This window comes from Psammomys obesus, unplaced genomic scaffold, assembly GCF_907164565.1.
Source record: "Psammomys obesus unplaced genomic scaffold, mPsaObe1.curated_primary_1811, whole genome shotgun sequence".
In the NCBI taxonomy this organism is placed as follows: Eukaryota; Metazoa; Chordata; class Mammalia; order Rodentia; family Muridae; genus Psammomys; species Psammomys obesus.
In genome coordinates this window covers 1,339,258-1,359,493 of record NW_026595981.1, presented here as the reverse complement: position 1 = coordinate 1,359,493, position 20,236 = coordinate 1,339,258, and the positions used below count along the sequence as shown (strand labels likewise).

The 20,236-nt window shown below is 54.3% G+C and overlaps 3 protein-coding genes across 7 annotated transcripts in view; all 3 read right to left on the bottom strand.

The window, feature by feature from the left end:
- The window catches only part of Slc43a2 (solute carrier family 43 member 2), a 44,622-nt gene extending 44,514 nt beyond the window's left edge, over positions 1-108 (bottom strand). Inside the window, exon 1 of the mRNA XM_055619637.1 lies at positions 72-108. The gene's annotated coding sequence lies outside the window, so the exon portion shown is untranslated. The remainder of the gene's footprint in view (positions 1-71) is intronic.
- A 4,618-nt stretch (positions 109-4,726) lies between these two features.
- Positions 4,727-16,861, bottom strand: Scarf1 (scavenger receptor class F member 1). Of its 2 annotated transcripts, XM_055619898.1 has the most exons (11): positions 16,455-16,861; positions 16,104-16,162; positions 15,770-15,871; positions 14,601-15,123; positions 11,026-11,244; positions 10,567-10,695; positions 9,350-9,453; positions 9,096-9,213; positions 7,389-7,510; positions 7,159-7,305; positions 4,727-5,969 (listed from the first exon to the last, which is right to left on the bottom strand). In XM_055619898.1, exons 1-11 carry the CDS (start codon positions 16,553-16,555, stop codon positions 5,125-5,127), a joined length of 2,469 nt encoding a protein of 822 aa, XP_055475873.1. In that variant the 5' UTR covers positions 16,556-16,861; the 3' UTR covers positions 4,727-5,124. The 2 variants fall into 2 exon arrangements, with proteins under 2 accessions (XP_055475873.1, XP_055475872.1); XM_055619897.1 differs by having other exon boundaries at positions 16,104-16,537.
- Positions 16,862-16,945: 84 nt separating this feature from the next.
- On the bottom strand, positions 16,946-19,962 carry Rilp (Rab interacting lysosomal protein). 4 transcript variants are annotated; one of them, XM_055619899.1, is made up of 8 exons: positions 19,530-19,962; positions 19,364-19,457; positions 19,163-19,269; positions 18,888-19,073; positions 18,506-18,651; positions 18,035-18,157; positions 17,543-17,653; positions 16,946-17,405 (listed from the first exon to the last, which is right to left on the bottom strand). In XM_055619899.1, the coding sequence occupies exons 1-8, from the start codon at positions 19,749-19,751 to the stop codon at positions 17,261-17,263; spliced, it is 1,134 nt and encodes a 377-aa protein (XP_055475874.1). In that variant the 5' UTR covers positions 19,752-19,962; the 3' UTR covers positions 16,946-17,260. The 4 variants fall into 4 exon arrangements, with proteins under 4 accessions (XP_055475874.1, XP_055475875.1, XP_055475876.1 ...); XM_055619900.1 differs by having other exon boundaries at positions 19,163-19,266; XM_055619901.1 differs by having other exon boundaries at positions 17,570-17,653; positions 19,530-19,960.
- Positions 19,963-20,236: the final 274 nt, after the last annotated feature.

Here is a 20,236-nt window from a genome sequence, read left to right as displayed (position 1 = left end):
TGTCCTGCCCGTGAGCGGCTGCAGGTGCCCGCACCCTCGTCGGGGGCCCGGATCCCGGGAAGCCAGCTCACCCAGCTCCTCCCGGCGTGTGTCGGGCCCGCCCGGCGCCTTTTCTGCTCCCTTTATTTCCAGCCCTTTTATTCCTACCCCGAGATGAAAAACACTGCTGCCCGTTGATTGGCTGAGTGGGGCTGGAAACAGGCGCTGGCCAATCAGCGGCTACCCGGCCGCCCCCCGGCGAGCAGAAGCCGGTTCCGGCCGGACTTGGAGACAAACAAGAGGGATGGGGGGGCTGGGGGTCGGCTCGGGCGGGCCCCGCTCTGCCCGGCTGAGCTGGGGCGCCCCTCGACCCGGCGCCCCGCGGGCGTGGCCCCGCACGTCCCGGAGTCCTCCCGTGGGGTCCCCGGCCGGCGGTTCGGGGAGCCCCGCTCTGCGCCGAGCCGGGCGGGTCTGCCCGCGGCGTGGACCCCGTCCCCGCCCCGGGGGAACCGGCCGGACGCTGCGGCCCCCCTGTGCCGCGCCGCCCGGCCCGCTCCTCGGGCTTTGTGTCGGGGTTCCTGGGCGCTTTGCCCGGTTGCCGCATCCAGGCGCCGTCTAAGGGGTCGGGGCGCCCTGACCCCGGTCCCGGCATCGCCTACCGCACCCCTGCTAGGGCTGATGCGCCCGGCCCTTGCCCCAGGCGCCTCCTGCCCGGTCCTTAATCGGAACCGCTCAGGGACCCAGGCGCCCTGGTCCCCCACGTAGACGGCACCCTCCCCGTGCCGTGCCCGCTTTCCTCGGTGCCCTCGGAGGCCGGTCACCTTGCCCTGCCCTCCCCCTCTTGCAGATGTCTCGTTCCTGTGGCTGGCACTCTCCTCGCCACCTTCATGCTCTGGGCAGCCCCTAGTCTGAGAGGTGGCTTTGGAGAGCCTGGCGGGTCGCTAGGGGTCTGGAGGGCTCCGTCCTCTCTGTGCCATCGGCAGAGCGGCGCTGCCCAGGACCTGCCGGGGCGGGGGGTGGAGGCTCGGCGCCCCTCGGGGTCTCCGCGCTGCTGTCGGGCTGTGGGAGTTTCCCGCAGCCCGGCTCTGCCGCCCTCAGCGCGGTGCGCCCCCTGGTGCCCCGACCTTCGCTAGCCCTCTGGCCGGCGCATGCCCCACCGCGCCTGGTAGGCTGCCCGTGGGTTCCGAGCCTGAGGACCCACCCTCTCACGCCCTAAGCTGGACCTGTCACCAGCCAACATAGTCAGCCCTGCAGTCCTTTCCCCGAACCGTCTGCTTGAGGACTTCAGACATATCCTAAAATGTTTCCCCCTTTAAAATTGTGGCCCCTTTCCCCCTCAGATTTTAGTACCATCTGTTTGGGAGGGGGCTGTTGGAAAACGGTCTCGCTGTGTAGTTCAGGCTGTCCTGGAACTCGCTCTATAGACCAGGCTGGCCTCTGCCTCCTGGGCTCAAAGGTGTGTGGCACCATACTGAGCTAATAACGTCTAATGAAGGTAGACTGTGTGCTTAACTTTTCAACAGAAAGGGCAGATTATCTACTGAGTCTCTCTCCCCCCCCCTGCCCCGCCCCGCCCCCACTGCACCAGTATAACCTATCGTCCGGTTTATCTAATCTGCCCATTTCTGTGCCTGGGACACAGCCATTCATCCAGCAATCACTGCATCACATATCCACCCCACAGTGAATTGTGGGAAATGTAAACCTGACCTGCATAAACCTGACCTCTTGCTAGATCCTGTAGAAACTCTCTACCATTTGTTCTGCGAGATAAAGTTCAAGTTCCCTGAGTGACTCGCCCATGTTGCTTTCCACACAGCAGCCTTCCCCCCCCCCCCCCCCGTGGCCCTGAGAGCTCCATCCTGTCAAATCGCTGAGATGCTGGGTTTCCTCTTCCCTCTCTAGGGACCCTTCCTTGGGCAGTACTTCCTCTGGGAAGCCTTCCGTAGCCACGTTTTATAACGCCTTTTGCTCTTTGTCTGATTATAATATGTATCCCCATTTTCCACTGACTGTGAAGTCCTTGGGGGCAGACATGCCTTAGTCCTTGGTACTGCTGGCCTTGTTCATACTAAACTCAAAGCGGGTGCACACACAAGTTTGTGGAATGAAAACATGAACAAGTGAAAAGTACCATGTTGTAGGTCGAGAGATCACGGGGCACTAGAAGGGCGATGGTAGTATTGATGACAATCACCTTTGATTTCAGCTAAACCTCTACAACGTGATTTTGCAGTCTCTGTGTGGCTTCATCCACTCTGGACAGAGCTGTCATCCTTACGTCCCTGAAAAGCTGAAGATTTAGGCGGCCTTCCCGAAGTAACGAAACAAGAAGTGACGGTTTCTTCTTGTTCAGGTCCATCCAAATGAAACTTTTTTTGTGTTTTTAAAGTTAGGAGTGCCCAAACTCTTAGACTTCCAGGACCTTTGGCAAATCTTAATAAGCACCATAGCAGGAATTACCCATGGAGGCCAGAAGAGGGCATCAGGTGAACTGGAACTTGAGTTATCTGGCTGAATTGCCAAGGGATGGAAACCTCCTCAAAGGCAGCAAATGACACTTGTTTCTTTTCTCTCTCTCTCTCTCTCTCTCTCTCTCTCTCTCTCTTTTTCTCTCTTTCTCTCTCGATCTGGCTGTCCTGGAACTCTGTTTGTAAACCAGGATGGCTCTAGACTCACAGAGACCCGCCTGCCTCTGCCTCCAGAGTGCTGGGATTAAAGGTGAGTGCCACCACTGGCTAGTCCCCTCATAGTTTATAAGAACCCACATCCCCACACACTTGTTTTGGAAGACCATTTGGAGAGATTATATATATTCCTTAATGTCGTTATGGTGTCCCCAGCATCTCACTAAGGAAGTTATCTAACACACTCTTAACCCACAACATCAAACTGTGTAATGAAACAATTGGAAACAACTACCCAAGGTGGGGGTAGCAGCGGCTTGGGAGGCAGAGGCAGGCAGATGTCTGAGTCCGAGGCCAGCCTGCTTGAGGACAAAGTTCCGGGACACCAGGAGAAATCCAGGTGGGGTGGGTTATGATCTCCATTCTTGTCAGACAATGGAATGCTGTGTTATTTTGGTTTGAAGACAAAGTCCTTTGTGGCCTTGCTAGCCTGGCCTCCCTTGCTTTGTAGCAGATAACCTTGATCTTTTGCTCGTCCTGCCCCCCACTTCCTGGTGCTGAGATTAAGGCCATGGACCACCACATCCGGGTTTTTGTTTGCTATTGTTTCTTCATTGCCACCAAATTTTTGTGGAAAAGGCTTTCTATTCACTGATGTCTAAAGATAAAGCCAGGCATGGTACAAGTTTTTAATGCTGATACTCAGGAGGCAGAAGCAGGTGGATTTCTATGAGTTCCAGGAGAGTCAGTCAGGCTACATGGTGAGATCCTATCTCAAATAATAATAATAAAAATAATAAGAACATAATTTGTAAGACACACAGAAAGGGATGGTTTTCAACATGTATCCTGAGACAAAAAGTTCATTAAAAAACCAAAAAGGTGAAGCTGACCAAGGTGGTCTGGTAGATAAAGGTACTTGCTCAAAAGCCTCATGACCTGAGTTCCATCTCTGAAATCCACAAGGTAGCAAGAGAGAAGCCATACCCAGTAGCCCAGCAGCTGTCCTTTAAGCTCCCCAGAAGTGCATAGAAAAGGTACATGCACAGGAATGCAAGGTCACAAAGAGGCGGGGTGGAGAGATGGCTCGGTGGTCAAGAGTGCTTGTTGCTGTAGAGAACACAGGGCTTGATGCCCACACCCACAGGGTGCCTCACAGCCATCTATAACCCCACATCCAAGAGGTCCACTACCCTCTTCTGACCTCTTAGGGCACCAGGCACACACATGGGAACAGACACATGCAGACAAAACTCTCACCTACATAAATCTTAAATTTGGGGGTGAAGGTCTGAGACAAGGTTTCTCTGTGTAGCCCTGGCTGTCCCGAAACTCACTCTGTAGATTAGGCTGGCCTCAAACTAGGAAATCTACCTGCCTCTGCCTCTCAAATGCTGGGATCAAAGGTGTACACCACCACCGCCTGGCATTTGAAAAATTTTCTTAAGAAAAAAATGAGAAGTTGGGGTCAGTGATGTACTTTGGCTGCAGAGCTAATGCTCTGTAGGAGTGGGACCCTGGGCCCTCTCTCCAGCACCAGATGGAAAATACAGCAACAGAAGAGCAGACACTGCACTGTGCTCCCCAATCTGCTAGTTACGTCACACATGTCAGGTGCTAACATTTCAATTGTATTTTGTAAGTGTGTGTGTTTTGCATCCATGTGTGGCCTGTAAGGGACTTCATGCCTGGGGTCCTCAGAGGCCAGGTTGTAAGCTACCGTGTGGGTGCTGGGAATCAAACATACGTCTGCTGGAGAGCAGTCAGTGTTCTGACTAAGCTGTCTCTCCAAGAAACATGACCCATGTAGCGAGTATTTTTGAATAACATATTTAGCCGCTGTGCAGAAGCCAGGTATAAGAAGTATCTGTTTATCGGGGTGCACTTGGGGAGGCAGAGGCAGGCGGATCTCTGTGAGTTCGAGATTAGCCTGGTCGACAAAGTGAGTCCAGGACAGCCAGGGATACACAGAGAAACTGTCTCAAAAAACAAAAACAAGAACGGCTAATGAGATGGCTCAATGGTTAGAAACACTTGGGTCCCAGACCTGAGTTCCATCCCCAGACACATGGGGTGACAGGAAGGCACATAACCCCACCCAAATAAATTAATTAAGTTTCTAAAAGAAATATTTGTTTAATCAATCCTTATCATCAAACATTTAGGCTGTTTTCCATTTCAGAAAAAAAAAAAAAAATGTTTTGAAGTGATGGAAAGAAGAGTCTCAGGACAGAGTCCAGGACAGCAGAGGAAAAGTCCTGTAGCCATCTCCTTCCTCTGACCTCATTCTGCAGGGCCTCTCCCAGGCCTTGCAGGCCCACCTGGGGACACTGCAGGGCAGACCCACAGCCAGGTGGCCTCTAACCCTTGCCTCTTCCTGGGCATCATTCCGGCGTAGTCTGTCGCAGCTTTGTCCTCATTTCCCAGCGCAAAGCCAGGTCTGGTCCATAGCAGTTTCAGCATCCCCTTGTCCCCACATCCCCATCCACACTCTTCCCACTCACCAAGTTCCAGGTCCTCAGTGCTGTGGTGGCACAGACATGGGCCCAACATTCTCATACAGGGGCTCCTCTTGCTCCTTCTCTTCGGCCTGCTTTTGGGAACCCTGTTTCTGGGAACTGTTTCCAGTGACGGGCTCCTGGACTGTCCCAAAACTCTCAGTGCCATCCCCCTGACCTCTGGGTGCTTCCCCTGACCTAACTGCGGTGGCCTCCGTGGCTCCAGAAAGCACAGCCCCTGGAGCTGACCCGGAGCCCTGGCACAGCCCAGGGCTGCCCTGGTTCCGACCCAGAGATCGGCGTAAAGGCTTAGGGATGACGCTCTTGACCTTGGGTGCTGCCTGCTCTTTCTGGCAGTTTCCCAAATGACGAAAGACAGACCAGACAGGGCCCTCGGTTTTCTGGGGTGTCCCTGCCAGCATATAGATCGTAGCCACGGAGCCCGAGCCCTCCTGGACGCCGCCACCAGCGCTTTCCACACACTCTGCCACCGTCTGGCTCCCACAGGCAAGTTGGCGGTGACTAGCGGCTGCGTCTCTGGGGCTGGTGGCCGCAGGAACCTCTCCCTCTGCGTTTGCTTGCTCCAGGCCTGCAGACTCTTCAGCCTCCTGGCTTTCAGGACTCGGATGAGCACCTTTGGAGAGTCTCTTGGGTTTTCGTACCGGGCTGGAGAGATCCGCTGAGCTTCGGCCATTCTGTGGTGCAAACTTAGTGCCTTCAGCAAAGGAGACGGATGGCCTCTTGGCCCGAGCCAGGCTGGAGGTGCGTGGGATGGGAAATGGTGCGGAGGCATCCTCAGGGGAAGGGAAGGGGCCTCCAGGAAGGCTGGCTGCTGGTGGCTCTTCCTGGGTCACAGGGACCGTCTCTGTCAGGGGAGAAGACAGAACCTGTGCAGGGCTGGGCGCACCGCTCTGGCCCGTCTACCCAGCGTGGAGAACTCCCAGAGGCCTCGAGATGTGGCAGGAAAGAGTGAGGCAAGGGAGAGGCCGGCGCAGGAGACGCCTCTTCTCCACTCTGTTCTCCCACCCCTCCTCACTCTGCCCCACTGCACACTGTTCCGTTTATCCAGAGCACTGTCGCTACCGTCTAACCTTCACTCGGGTAACCCCTGCTTCTCCTGCCAAACTCAACACAGCTGTCTCTAACAGGCAGTCCTCACCGCAGTGACCAGGGCACGGGTAGCTTTGGAGTCCCTCCTTTTTCTCTCTGCTCCACTAAAGCGTGACCGCTGTACTGTCCTCCGAACCAAGCGCCAGCCGGGGTGGGGTGGTCACCTGTGGCCTTGGAGAAAGACTCTCCCACCTGGGCTGCTGGCTGCTTCCACCCCCTCACGGAGAGGTGCGAGGGTCAGGAGCTCCTCGCCTGAGTGTCCAGCCCTCCCGCCCACCTGCAACTCTACCGTTACTGCACGTGGCCTCTGGGGAGTACACAGGAGAGGAGGGCGCCGTTACATGGCCGGGTGCTGCATCCCTGAGTAAGGGCTTTCTAACATGGCCCCTGTAAGTAAGCCCTCGCCTGGGCGCTATAGGAAAGCCCGATAAACTCCGTGGTTCCCAGAATGAGCTTCGGCGGCATCATGCCTAGGTCTGTTGTTGGAACCTTAGCTTTAGAAGAAGGGGTAGACGTTGCTTGTGTCCCCCCCACCCGGGAGGGAATTTTAGCAACAATAACCCATTCTGTCCTCTATTGTCTCGTGACATATCTTGTAATTTATTTTTATTATTTATTTATTCATTCATTTATTTTGGAACAGGGCCTCTTTGCGTACTTCTGGCTAGTCTGAAACTATGTAAACCAAGCTGGCCTTGAACTTGAACTCATAGAGATCCACCTGCCCCTGCCCTCCAAATGCTGGGACTAAAGGCATGCACCACCATACCTGGCATAGGATACCTTTTTACCGCCCACCAGACTACAGGCTTGATGAGGACAGACACTGCTTCGTTCTGAACTTGTTCTCAGAGGCAGAAACAGCACAGATACACACCCACCCACCAGGGGAGCACCAACGGCGCCGTCCGCCGCAGCAAGCTGAACAAGCTGTTGGGGGCTACCTTCTCGGGGTGGCATGAAGTAGGCATGAGCTTCATCCTCTTCTCCAGAGTCAGGATCAGAAGAGAAGGAGTCCTCAGAGGCCCAGCCAGCAGAGGGCGGCTCAATGAAGCTGTGGTTGAAGGGCACCTCCGGGTCGTGGTGGGAAACTGTGGGGGGTCCAGGTCAGGTGTGCGGCCTCACCGGAAATCTCAGCCCGACACCCTGACCCTGACACCCAGTGCCCACTCACCTGTCACCCAGGGGAGCTTGTAGTTGCTGAGGGAGCCACAGGGCAGTGCTGAGCCCAAGCTGGTGAGGGCCCCCCACACCTGCTGCTTCATCCGGAACAAGGCAGCTCCATTTCTCTCTGGCCTGAGAGGGTGGCAGAAAGAGGATGATCAGGGTGCGAGACCTAAGGGGCCCGTGTCAGTTGGCAGGATGAGACAGGTGACCATATCCACTGCATCGCTCCAGAGCAATGGTTCTCAACCTGGAGGTCGTGACCCCTTTGGCAAGCTTCTACCTCCAAAGACATTTACATTACGATTTGTAACAGTAGAAAAATTATCAGGGTGTGGTGGTGCACATCTTTAACCCCAGCACTTAGGGAGGTAGAGGCAGGAGGTTCACTGTGAGTTTGAGGCCAGCCTGGTCTACAAAGCGAGTCCAGGAGAGCTAAGACGACACAGAGAAACCCTGTCTCAAAAAATGCAAAAAACCAAAACCAAACCAAAATAAACAACAACAACAAAAACAGTAGAATAATTAGTTATGAAGTAGCAACAGGAATAATTTTATGGTTGGGGTCACCACAGCATGAGGAACTGTATTAAAGGGTTGCAGCATGGAAGGTTGAAAGCCACTGCTCTAGAGCCAGTCAGGTCTGAGTAACCATGTTGGCTCTGATTTCACTTTTCTTGGCCTCAGTTGTAAATCTGACAGAACTTTTAGCAGGGCCCAGCACCAGGTACCAGTATTAGGTACCTGCAATGGCCTCTCAAAAAATGTAGCTGTTACAACTGACATCTTAGCTGAATCCCAGAAACCCGCCTTTGTCCCCACTCTACTCCGCCCCCAAACTCTGTCAGCTTGTCAGAGTTCTCTGACGCCTTTGGACAAGCTGTCATCTTCTTCTGGGGGTAGCAGGGTGGGCTGCTTCCCTGCCCCCTCCAGCCCCTGCTATGAGGGCCCTACAACACAGAGCCAAAGCCAAGGATCAGGGTCCAGTATGACGGCACATTCCTGGAATCCTAGCACTTGGGTGGCCAAGGCATGAAGACATCCAGCTCATGACAGCCTGAGCTACATAGTGAGGTATTTTCTCAAAACACAAGCAAACAAGGCTGAGGGTGTAGCTCAGGAGCAGAACCCTCGCTCAGCATGTGCAGGCCTCGATTCATAGCATGATGGGGGCAGAAGAACATGGCACAAAGCCTCCGCCAGGCGGGCCTCTGTGTGGGCCAGGCGCAGCTGAGAGGCCATGAGCCTCAGGACCACCACATTCCCTGTTCCAAACTTCCGTGGTGTGGTGAGTGTCCAGGGGGCCAGGAGATATGAAGAAAAACGCAATAGATGGGCACGTTCTCCTGGGCCTCTCTGATCCTTCCTCCATAGTGCGTCTCTCTGGCCGTGCCCTCTGCAAAACCACAGCTCAGACTTTCCTGACGCTTTGAGATCTGGCCTCGTCCCTTCTCTGCTGAGCTGTGTGGATTCTCCTCAGTCCCCACCCTTGCAGCGTAGTCAGGAGCTGAGCCTTCTGCTGCAGGTTTGACTTTGAGTCCCCTGCTACCGAGCCCCTCTTGCTCATGTTCACGGGACCCAGGCACTTCCTTGTCAAAGGCTTCTAAAGAAGACAAGTGGTTCCAGGTTCTGGTCTGTGCCAAGCATCTCTACCCGAAGAGTGGCAGGTTCACCCCTTCCTACCCTCAAAGGAGCACATGCAGTGGCCAGTGCTAACCTGTCCTTGGGGTCCAGTCGGGTGGTTGAGCAGCAGTAGGCGCAGCAGCCGACCCCCATGAGGAGCAGCAGTACAGGCACCAGGATGCCCGCAATGAGGGTGCTTCTGCCATGACGGCCTAGGAACACAGGAGACAGTCACATAAGCAAGCCTTTGAGGACCCCATCCCTCAAGCATGCCCATCTTTCCCCGCAGCTGGGACCCCTACACCTCACAGAAATCACCAAATGTTCCCCCATCCTCCATCCACTCACCTAGTTGGCAGGCTCCAGACACAGGGTGGCAGAGCCCCTCTGGACACTGGCAGGGGATAGAGCAGTTGTTTCCATGGAAGCCAGATGGGCAGGAACTATTGCAGCTAGGGGTACGTAATAGGAAGGCAGACTGAAGGCACCACGGAGGGGAAGGTAAAATAGGTTTCTGGATGCTGTCCCCAGCCCCTGCCAGGTGACCCCTCTGAATGTGACTTCTAAGTCACATTCTAAGTGGCCCTGCAGTATTGAGAGTGCTTCACTGTAGAGACTTTGGGTGACAACCCTCATTCCTCAGCCTTAATGCGGCAGAAGCAAGATGCCTTGCATCCAGGACCTGCCCTGCACCCAACTCCCTGGTCCTCTGCCCACCCCCTCCTTTGTAAAACAGGTCTTCTCCTCGCCATGCTCTGTGTTATCCTTTAGGTGGGCGCCTGCTGGAGCTGTTGACTGCTTGATACCCAAAGGACTAGAGGGACACAGCGGGGTCTGGGTCCCACTTCTGAGGGGAGTCCTCACAGGAATGAGCCACCAACCTCCTCTTTTTATCCTGATGTTTTTTTTTTTTCCCTTTAAAATTTCATTTTAGGAGGCTGGATGGATGGCTCAGAGGTTAAGAGCACTGGCTGCTCTTCCAAAGGTCCTGAGTGCAATTCCCAGCAACCACATGGTGGTTCACAACCATCTATAGTGAGATCTGGTGCCCTCTTCTGTGTGCAGGTGTACATGCAGACAGAACAATGTATACATAATAAATCTTAAAAAAATTCATTTTAGGGGGCTGAAGGATGGCTCAACAGTTAAGAGCACTCACTGACTGCTCTTTCAGAAGACCGAGGAGGACCCAGGTTCAATCTCCAGCACCCACATGGCAGTTCACAACTGTCTGTAACTCCAAGATCTGACACCCTCACGCAGATATACATGCAGGCAAAACACCAATGCACATAAATACGAAAATAAATAAAATGTTTAATATTTGTATTTTTTTCTTTTCTTTTAAAAAAATCTCATTTTTTTTTTTTTTTTTTAGTCCTTTTAGATTAACCTCTGACTTTCCTTAGAAGATGCTACCCCACACAGAACTAACTTCTTGGTTAGAAGGTGGGAGAAAGGGTTTCTGGGAAGTAGGGAGGCTCAGAGAGAAAAATCTAGGAAACATCACACAGAGGCCTGACCTCACCTCCCACAATCCCCTGTCCCCAAGGCCTCGTTCTTACCTGGTCCCCCAGTAGCCAGCACTGCAGACACATTCTCCTGTCAGCGGATCGCAGGTCCCCTGAGCACAGGCCGGGCAGGTGGAGCTGCAGCCCTCGCCAAAGGTACCGAGGGGACAAGGTTTCTCACACCTGGGGCCACATAGGGGAAGCAGGACTCAGGTTGGGAGGACAGGAAGGCCCTACAACCTCTCCCATGTTCCCAGACATGGCTCCCCTGCAGCAAAGCTCAGGTCTACATGGCCTTGAAGCTGGAGCCAAACCCAAGTGGATGACATACTACAGGTCCCTGAAGGGAGAAGGAAAGAAGAGCCCTCAGAACCTTCCCTTTCCCTCACCCTGGCCAGGAAGCAGTCCCTGAGCTGTGTGGATGTGCACTTTGCAAAAGTGGAAGCTCTCCCCAAAAAAGCGGCTGAGAGGAGGGGTATAGGAGAGAACTGTGCTCTGAGCAAAGCCCCTCACCTGCGTCCCTGCCGCCCGGGGTCACAGCGCTGGCAGTACCCACTTTCTACATGACAGGGCTCTCCAAGCCTGCAGCGGGGGCACCGCTCGGTGCAGCTCTCCCCGAAGGTGCCAGGAGGGCACGGCTGCTTGCACTGGGTCCCATTCCAGCCCGGCCTGCAGGACTCACAGTTGCCTGTGACTGGAGAGCACGTTGCATTCTGCTCACAGTGGCCACAGCTGGCAAGAAAAAGCATCCATGGGAGCACTGGGTCAGACTGAGCACCATACCTTCCAACTGTGAACTGCCCGCACTGTCCACTCAGAGCACTGGACAAACCCAGGCCCCAGATGGACCACTCAGGACGGATCCTCAGTTTCTCTGTGTTGTACACGGAAAGGTTTGACAGGTGATCTCTGATCTCAGAGGGATCACAGGCCCCCATCTCACTCCTGACTCTCAGCTCTGTGACTCATCCTTCCCTGGGTTCAGGAGCTGCCAGCACAGCCAGAGCAGCCCGCTTCCCTCCCGCCCTTCACCTCCTTCCCCCCAGCTCTTTTCCTCCCCTCTCTTTGTTCCACTTCCCATACCACACAGTCTCTGAGTGGCTGTGGGCTGGGCCACATAAGAAACTGCCTAGGAGGCTGTGAGAGAAGAGTCACATGAGCACAGGAGTTTGAGACTAGCCCGGGCAACAGATAGAAACCCTGTCCTTTTTCACTTTTACTTTTGTAAGGTACATTAGTTTAACTATAACGGGAAAGTCTACAGACTCACTCTTCTCGAACACACACAGTACAGCCTTGGCAGCAGCCAGTGGAAACCTGGTCTTTTTAATTTTTTTAAATGTGTATGGGTATTTTTACATGCATGTATGTCTGTGCATGTATGTCCATCTTGAGTGCCTGGTGACCAAGGAGGCTTCAGCCCTCCTGAAACTGGGGTTACTGATGATTTCAAGCCATCATGTGTGTGCTGGGAGCTGACCCGGGTCCTCTGCAAGAGCGGCCAGTGCTTCTAACTGCTGAGCCATCTCTCCAGCCCCGAAGACTCTGCCTTTCTAAAAGATAAATAATAATGGCTGTAATGGCACATGCCTTTAATTTCAGGGCTGGGCAGTGGTGGTGCACGCCTTTAACCCCAGCAAAGGTAGGCGGATCTGCATGGTCTACAGAGCTAGTTTAGGACACCCAGGACTACACAGAGAAACCCCATGTCAAAACAAAAACAAAAACAAAAACAAAAAACAAGAAAGGAAGAAAGGAAGGAAGGAAGGAAGGAAGGAAGGAAGGAAGGAAAGAAGGAAGGAAGGAAGGAAGGAAGGAAGGAAGGAAGGAAGGAAGGAAGGAAGACATAGGTGCTGGAGAGACAGCTCAATAGTTAAGAACACTTGCCATGGTAGAGCAGTGGATCTCAGCCTGTGGGTCATGACCCCTCTTGGGGGATCAAAGGAGCCTTTCACAGGGTCACACATCAGATATCCTGCATATCAAATATTTACATCACTATTCAGTAGCAAAATTATAATTATGAAGTACAATGAAAATAATTTTATGGTGGGGGGTCACCACAGCATGAGGAACTGTTGTGGTGCAGCTTTTGGATGGTTGAGAACTGCTGTTGTGGAGGAATGGGGTTCAGTTTCCAGCACCCACATGGTGACTTACAGGGGTATGTAACTCCAGTTCTAGGGGAGCTGGTGTCCTCTTCTGGACTCTGTAGGCATTCAGTGCAGACACACATGCTGGCAAAACACCCACATGCATAAAATAAAAATAAAGATCTTTTTAAATTATTAAAAATAATAAATGAAAATATAAAGAAAATAGGAATTATTTCATCAGAATAGTTTTGAGATTAACTCATCTTAGTTTTCCATTTATTCTAATAGAAACTCGATTCCTCTCTCCTGATGCTTAATCATCTGGGAGAAGAGGAAGTAAAATCAGTTTAGCTGAGCTGGGTGTGGTGGCTCATGTTCATAACCCCAGACCTCTGGGGGCAGAGTCAGGAGGATCTCTGCAAAGTGCACACTGGCCTGAGCTACACAAAAAGACGTTGACTTTAAAAAAACAAAACAAAAAATCAGTTTGGCTGATTTTGACTAGCATTCAGGGAGGAAAAAAAAATACTAAAATCTGGGAGTCCTTGCTTGGACCTGAAATCTCAGTGCTCAGGAAGCAGAGGGGTCATACAGTGAGTCCCAGACCTGCCTCAAAAATACCAAAGAAAAGGGGAGTGGAGGAGCTAGCTTCAGTGCTACATGCCAGCAATCCCTGCATTTGGAAAGTAGAGACAGGAGGATCGGGAGTTTGAGGTCAATCTAATCCACATGAGATTGGAACCCACACCAAAACCAAACCAATTCAAAGAAGGAAAAAAACAAAGAAATAAAGAAAAAGATAACAGTACATTCTTACAATTCTGCAGTTTGTGTTGCCTGGTTACGTTTGACTCAGGCTGTTCCAAACACTCACTACTTGTATTATAGACTATAATGTCTGCTCTACATTTTGCTCTCAGACCTTGCTGGTGTTGGGAGCTGAACCGAGGGCTCAGCGCATGCCAGGCCAGCTCTCTATTGCCAATCTGTATCCTCAGACCCATTCTGTGTTCTAAATGTAACTTGTTGCTACTTTGTGGGGAGGGGAAGCATCCAGTGTCTTCACATAGGCCAGGCTAGCCTCAGACTTGCTGTGTTGCCAAAGGTGATATTAAAGTGACCCTCAGCCCACTCTGTTACTACTGATCCTACACAGAACGGTGCTAACTCAGTCTGTAGCCCAGGCTGACATCTAATGCGTGACCCTTCTGCCTCTGACTTCCAAGTGCCTACCCCACCACAACGGGCTGCAGGTTATCTATCTGTCAGTCTATCTATCTATCATCTATCTATCTATCTATCTATCTATCTATCTATCTATCTATCATTTATTTTTAGAGTCTCACTTATGCAGTTCAGCCTGGCTTGAACTTGCTAAGTAAACCAGGCTAGAAATGAAGGGAATTCTCTCACAGGGAATTCTTTTGCCTCAGTCTCCTGAGTGCTGGGATTACAGGGGATATCTAGATAGATAGATAGATATCTAGATAGATATCTAGATAGATAGATATCTAGATAGATAGATAGACAGACAGACAGACTGAGAGACAGAGACAGAGTTTCCCTATGTTGTTCTGGATGTCCTGGAACTATGTAAATCACGCTGGCCTCATACGCACAGAGATCCACCTGCCTCTGCTCATCAGAGCTGGGATTAAAGGCATGCTCTAACACACACATACACACACACACACACACACACACACACACACACACACACACACACAGAGGCATGCATCTACGTGGTGATATGCGTGCCAGCTTGCAGAGGACAGCAAACGTGAGAACACTCAGCTCCTCTAACAGAGCAGTACAACCAAGTCTTAAGTCCTGAGCTGTTTCCCCAGCCCACTGGTTTGTACTTTGTAACATTAATGGGCTGAAAGAAGTAGGCTTGAACAGACCTAGATGTATGAAGGTGGTTTTTTTTCTTTCACCCCAGCCTTGTACCCGTCTTATTTCTTGCCCACCTCTGCCTGCAGCTCCGCTTACCTTTCTCTGCACTGTGCCCCATAGCGGCCAGGGCCGCAGGGCAGCTCGCATCGGGCACCATGGAAGCCGGGAGGGCAGGAGCAGTGGCCGGAAGCGCCGCTGCACTGACCTCGCACACACTGGCAGCTGCGGCTGCAGTCAGGCCCCCACCAGCCCGGCAGGCAGGTGCATCGGCCGGTGTCCTGCACGCAGGGCGAGGCGTGGCACTGGCAGCTGAAGCTGCAGCGGCGGCCCCACCAGCCGGCCGGGCAGACGCAGGCTCCCGTGGCCTGGTCACAGCGCGCCGCTGGGTTGCACTGGCACGGGCGACGGCACGTGGGTGACCACCAGCCGGGGTCGCAGCGGCACAAGCCCGTCTTCGGGTCACACTGCCCGTGGGGGCCACAGCTGCAGGTGAACTCACAGAGCCGGCCCCAGTAGCTGGGCTGGCATTGGCACACTCCGGTGGCCGGTTCACACTGGCCGCGTGGATAGCAGGGGCAGATCTCCCGGCAGTCGGGCCCCCAGTACTGGCCTGGACAGCCTGTGAGGTTAGGAATGGGAGATCAGTGGGTTCAGGACTGGACACGGGTTTTTGCCCTGGCCCTTCCTCAAGGAGAAGGACACAGGCCTAATCTTCAGGAGCCACGGACAGACCCTGAGAACCTCTTCTCCTGGGACTCAGCTCATTTCCGGGCTCCAGATTCAGACGACAAACCCTCAGCCTTGGCTTATCCCCCATCTCACAGTCCAGAACACAGATCTCGGGTTTGACAGTGATGTGCCGGGTCTCACAGGCGGATGGGATTTCATTCACGTCCCTCCCCACTACTGGCATCGGGATTTGGGGTCCCTGCCACTCACCCCTTCTTGAGAGCCTGGTTCCAGTCTCCTTCTACCTGTCACTCAAGTGTGAGGTAGAGCGGAGCTCACAGGGCCTGCCTCCCTGCCACTCTATTTGTCCTTACCGAGTTTAAAGTGAAGGTGCCGGATAAGCAAGGCTTTGTGGCTGTGGGTAAAAACCAACCACCCAGGGCATTTTCCAGGGTCACTTCCCATTTCTGAGCCCCTTTCCTCATCGAAGCTTGGGGGATTTTGGCCTTACCAAATTTACATCTCTAATAGCTTTGCCCGCTTCCTGCCCCTTACCCAGCTCTGCCCAGCAACTTCACCCGGCCATGGGAACTCACGGGAGCTGCAGTGGGCTCCGAAGAATCCAGGTTTGCATCGACAGAGACCTGGCTTCACGCACACCTCATCTTTCCTGCAGGCATCAGGCCCCTCACAGATGGCTGAAAAACATACAACCCAGGCTAGAAAGGACTGGGCCACCAAGAAGTAAGGGGCACCCCTGACCCTCTCATCCCCTTACTGCGCTCTGCTCCCTTCAAAGCCATCCTTAGTGCCCGAGAGGAGTGACATGTCTTAGGGTGGACTCGGGGTCGGGGGTGACAGAGTAAGAAGGGTTCTCACTGGGTCCTATCCTTCCTTTTCCTTGGCTCGGGGACCGTCCCGGCTACTCACGGATAGAGCATTCTTGATCTTTCTGCTTCCAGCCTGGACAGCACTGGACCTCAGAGGGGCTGCAGGGCAGAAGGGGACAGCAGGCCCCATAGTGTGGGTCACCAATGCTGGCTGTGATGTGGCAGTCTTCCCCAGGTCCACTTTGGAAATCTAGCCCACGAGTCATAGTGTCCATGTCCCCAACCCCTCTTTTCTCCTTCCCTGGCCTTCCCACCACCTGCCCTGGCCACCTGTCATCTGCTAGGCCCCCTTTCTTCAGGCCCATGAGCTCCCACCCACTTCTTTATGTTCCAGAATAACTCCACATGAGTCTGCCACCATCTCTATCAGGCGGGCCCCCACGGGACCCACCTGCTGCCTGTACAGACGTGCTGACCAGTTGGGTCTAGTGTGGCTCCCTGGGTTCCCCGGGTCCAGAGCAGCAGCAGTGGGAACAGCAGCCCTAATCCCATGGCGGCTAGTGTACTAGGAGGGCCTGGTTTGCACACAGCTCCCCACCCCCTCCCTGCTTCCTCCCAAGGCTTTTCCTGAGGAAGCCAGGATAGAGGGCGGGCTGCTATGAGGCACCTCCCTGAGAGGGCAGGCAGCTAGGCGTGCAGAAATGAAATGGAAAATACAACTGACAGTGAAAAGCAAGTGAACATAGTCTGAAGGAGGCCAAAAGATTGGAGCCACAGGCTCCCTAAGTGTTGCAGACAGGCAAAGTGGTGGGAGCCATACTCCCAAAACAAAGAGACAGTCCTCACCCCCAGTGGGGAGTCAGGGAGACCTTGTAATGAACCGTCCCCGTGCCTCTGCTCCTGGCAAGGCCCAGAGGTAACACAGACCACTGACAGACAACATTTTTAGGGGTACTATGGATATTTATTGCACTGGTCGCCTGCACAAGCAGGCAAGCAACCCTCTGTCTCACAATGGGGAAAGCAGAGCTCAGAGATACCTTTACCTCTGGTACCACACTGCAGAGTGTGGTACAGAGATGTCAAGAAAGGGAGCCAGGCTGAAATCCCATCATGCCCAGTGCAGGCAAGGTCTAGAGAAGAGCTTCATCTTTGTTTGAAGTCATACATCCATACACAGCCAGAACCCAAAGTTAGGCCTTTCATAGAGCTGAAGCCCTCTGACCAAGACATCCATTGAAAGCTGAGAAGGTCTAGTCAGGAGCTGGGAGCAGGAAGGCTGCCCAAAGGTTCTAGGTGGGGTTGCTGTGTGACCTCTTCTCCTTCCTGTATCCTGCTGGGAGCTGTGTTGCCGGTCTCAGCTTCAGGGCCCCCAGTTTCACCCCGATACCATAAGCCAAAGCTGGAAGGAGAGCAAAGAGAGGCACATTGAGCCAGGAAGGTGGAGATGACAAGGATGCTGGAGGTAGAGAGAGGTCAAAAGGGGGCTCTGAAAGGGTGCAGAAAGGGTGCAGAAGTACCAGGCAGGCCCCCCTTCACCTTCCGTCCGCCCCTCCTCCAACATACAAATTCTGGATTCTGGACTCAGGATTTAGGGGAACATCTTCCTTGTCATTGGAGAGCAGGAGCCAGGAGCCATCCTCATCATCACTAAGATAAAAGTAAGGGCTGTACATCAGGGCATATGTGATACTATGGCCTCAGACTAGGGAGACACTGAAGGGACACAGGATACCGTGAGGCTTTCCCTTTATAGCCTGGCAGACAGCCCCTCACAAGGCTGCACAGCATCCTTTAGTAAAGGGATCCAGCCAAGGAAGGAAACAAGGATGTGGAGAAGCAGCATTAACACTCTCTTCAGCAGGATGCACAGCAGCCAGGGCAGGTGGAAGCAGTGGGCTCCAGAGGCCAGGACAGCAGCTGGACAGCAAGCCCAGCGAGTTCAGGGCCTGGCTAAGCTGGGCCATCAGGCGAAGCAGAACTGCAGCAGCCCAAAGGGTTCGTTCAGTGGGTATGGAGGCAGGATCTTACCTGCTTTCTGCTTCCTCTGGTGTCCCTAACATCTTGGCCTTGATCTTCCTCCGCTGTTTTTTGACTGCCACCTTCATGGCCTCAAGCAGAAGCCCAGGGACCCGGTGATCTGTGAGCAGCTCTCTAAGGAAGAGGGTGGGAGGAGGAACAAAGTGGGAATGCCAACAGTAGGCTTCAGTCAAGTAGCTGAGCTCTGCTCATTGCTTGCCCTGGAAACAGGCTCTATATTGCCAACAGCTCTGAACTGAGCTTAGATGGCCCTCCTACTTCTGGCCTGCTGGTCCGGCTTGGTGACCCTTGGTGCTGCCTTGTTTGAATGAGGTTCCAGAAGGGCAGGGACTATGGGATTTACTTCTTCCTAGAGCCTGAGCAGGACACTGGCAAATGTCACTGCTGATCTATAAATGACCCAAAGAATAAGGTGGGGTGACCCATAGCCAGGAACAGGCATCCTGGCTTCTGGTCCCTCACCGCTGGAAGTAGGCCAATTCCTCCTTGAGCAAGAATACGTTGGCTTTGAGCTCATTCCGCTCCTGTAGGATCTGCTCAAGCTCCTCCCGGCTGAAGCCACACTGAACAGCCTCTGGAGCGTGCTCTGGCTGCTTCTGAGCATCCACCTGGGCAAGGTCAGAGAGCCACCCTTAGCTCCCCCTAAGTCCCAGCGCTCACAGTAAAGTTAGGGGGCATGTCTGCTAGGAAAACTTAGGGGACAAGGCCGCTGCTACAGCAGGTCTGTTGCGGCCTTCCGACATCCTGGGGACCTTCAGTACTGCCTGGCACACCCAGGCCGGGCCCACCAAGGACTGGATGCTGTGAGCTCTGGGATGTATCCTGACTCCGCTTCGGCTCTCACCGGGTCATCCGGGGTTGCCGCTTCGGGCTCCAGCCTCCGTTCTTCAGTCAGCTGGCGGGAGCCATTCCGAGGTAGTTGGCTCTCCCTCTCCCGGTCCTGCGCCGCCCTCAATTGGGTCTGCACCGCGGCCAGCTTGTGCCGCAGGTCAGAATTGACCAGCAGGAGGCGCTGCAGCTGCTCCTGAAGCTGGGGGTGGAGTGAGAGAGCTAGTGGGCGGAGCTCTGGGGCCCTCCCGGCCCCGCCCCGCCCAAGCTCCGGTCCACCCCCGCCCTCACCGCCTCGGTCTCCTGGCTCCGGCGCAACAGATCTCGGCTGTGTGCCCGAAGCTCGTCCCGCTGCCGGTCTGTCACCTCCTTGAGCTGTCGCAGCAGCGCGCGCTCTTCTGAGGAAGGGGTGTTCTTAGCACCACCGGCCTCTGCGGTGCGCGGGCCCCGGCTGCCCCCAGCTCGCTCTGCTCCGGAGGGACCCGCACTCACCCTGCGGCCCCGAGCCTAGTTCCCGGCGGAGGCGCTGGTTCTCCTCCCGCAGCCACCGCAGCTCCAGTTCGGCCTGCTGTGCGGACACCTGCAGCTGGGGGACCAGGGGTCTCAGGGTTAGGGCCTGCCGGCTGCCGGGGGGTAAAAGGAGCAGCCGGTGACTCACCGAGTCCGGAGCCGGCCCCACGGCGGCCTTTTCCAAGAGCTCTAGCGCCCGCACTACTAGTGGCACCAGCCCAGCCGCCGCGTCGGGTCCGAAACGGCGTGCCAGCTCCTGTAGCTCAGTGCCCAGAGCCCCTGCTAGATGGTACACGAGCTCCGCGGCTGACCCCACGCCCACTGCAGAGCCCTGGCTGGGTGGTCCGGGCGCTACCCTCCTGGGCTCCATTTTTGCTCTTAAGGCCAAAAGCCACCCCCACCTTCAACTGGGGCAGGAAAAAGCCAAACAGTTCCGGCCCAGGAAGTTTAGGGCCATTAAGGGGCGGAGTAGAAGCGACAAGGGAGGAGCAAATTAGGAGCCCTGGGGTGGGAGAGGGCCCAGGGCCCGTTGAGTCCTTTCTGGTCCACCTACAAGGTCACTGGATACAGGACAGCCAATTTCCAGGCAGGTATCCAAGAACTGAGGACCAGGGTTTTAAGTGGTCACTTTAGTCAAGCCCTTCCCATAGCGCCTGACCCAGGCTCCACCCCTGGACTTGGCTGCCAAGCACTCCACTGAGGTGAAAGACTGAAGGTCAGCAAGCCGCCTCTGCTCCGCTGCAGGAACAGCCACTTAAGTATGTTACCCCACCAGGAACGACACAGTTTACAAGTGAACTAGTCTGGCCACTACAGCTACAGAAGGACCACAGAGTCCTGGAAGTGATGTCGAAA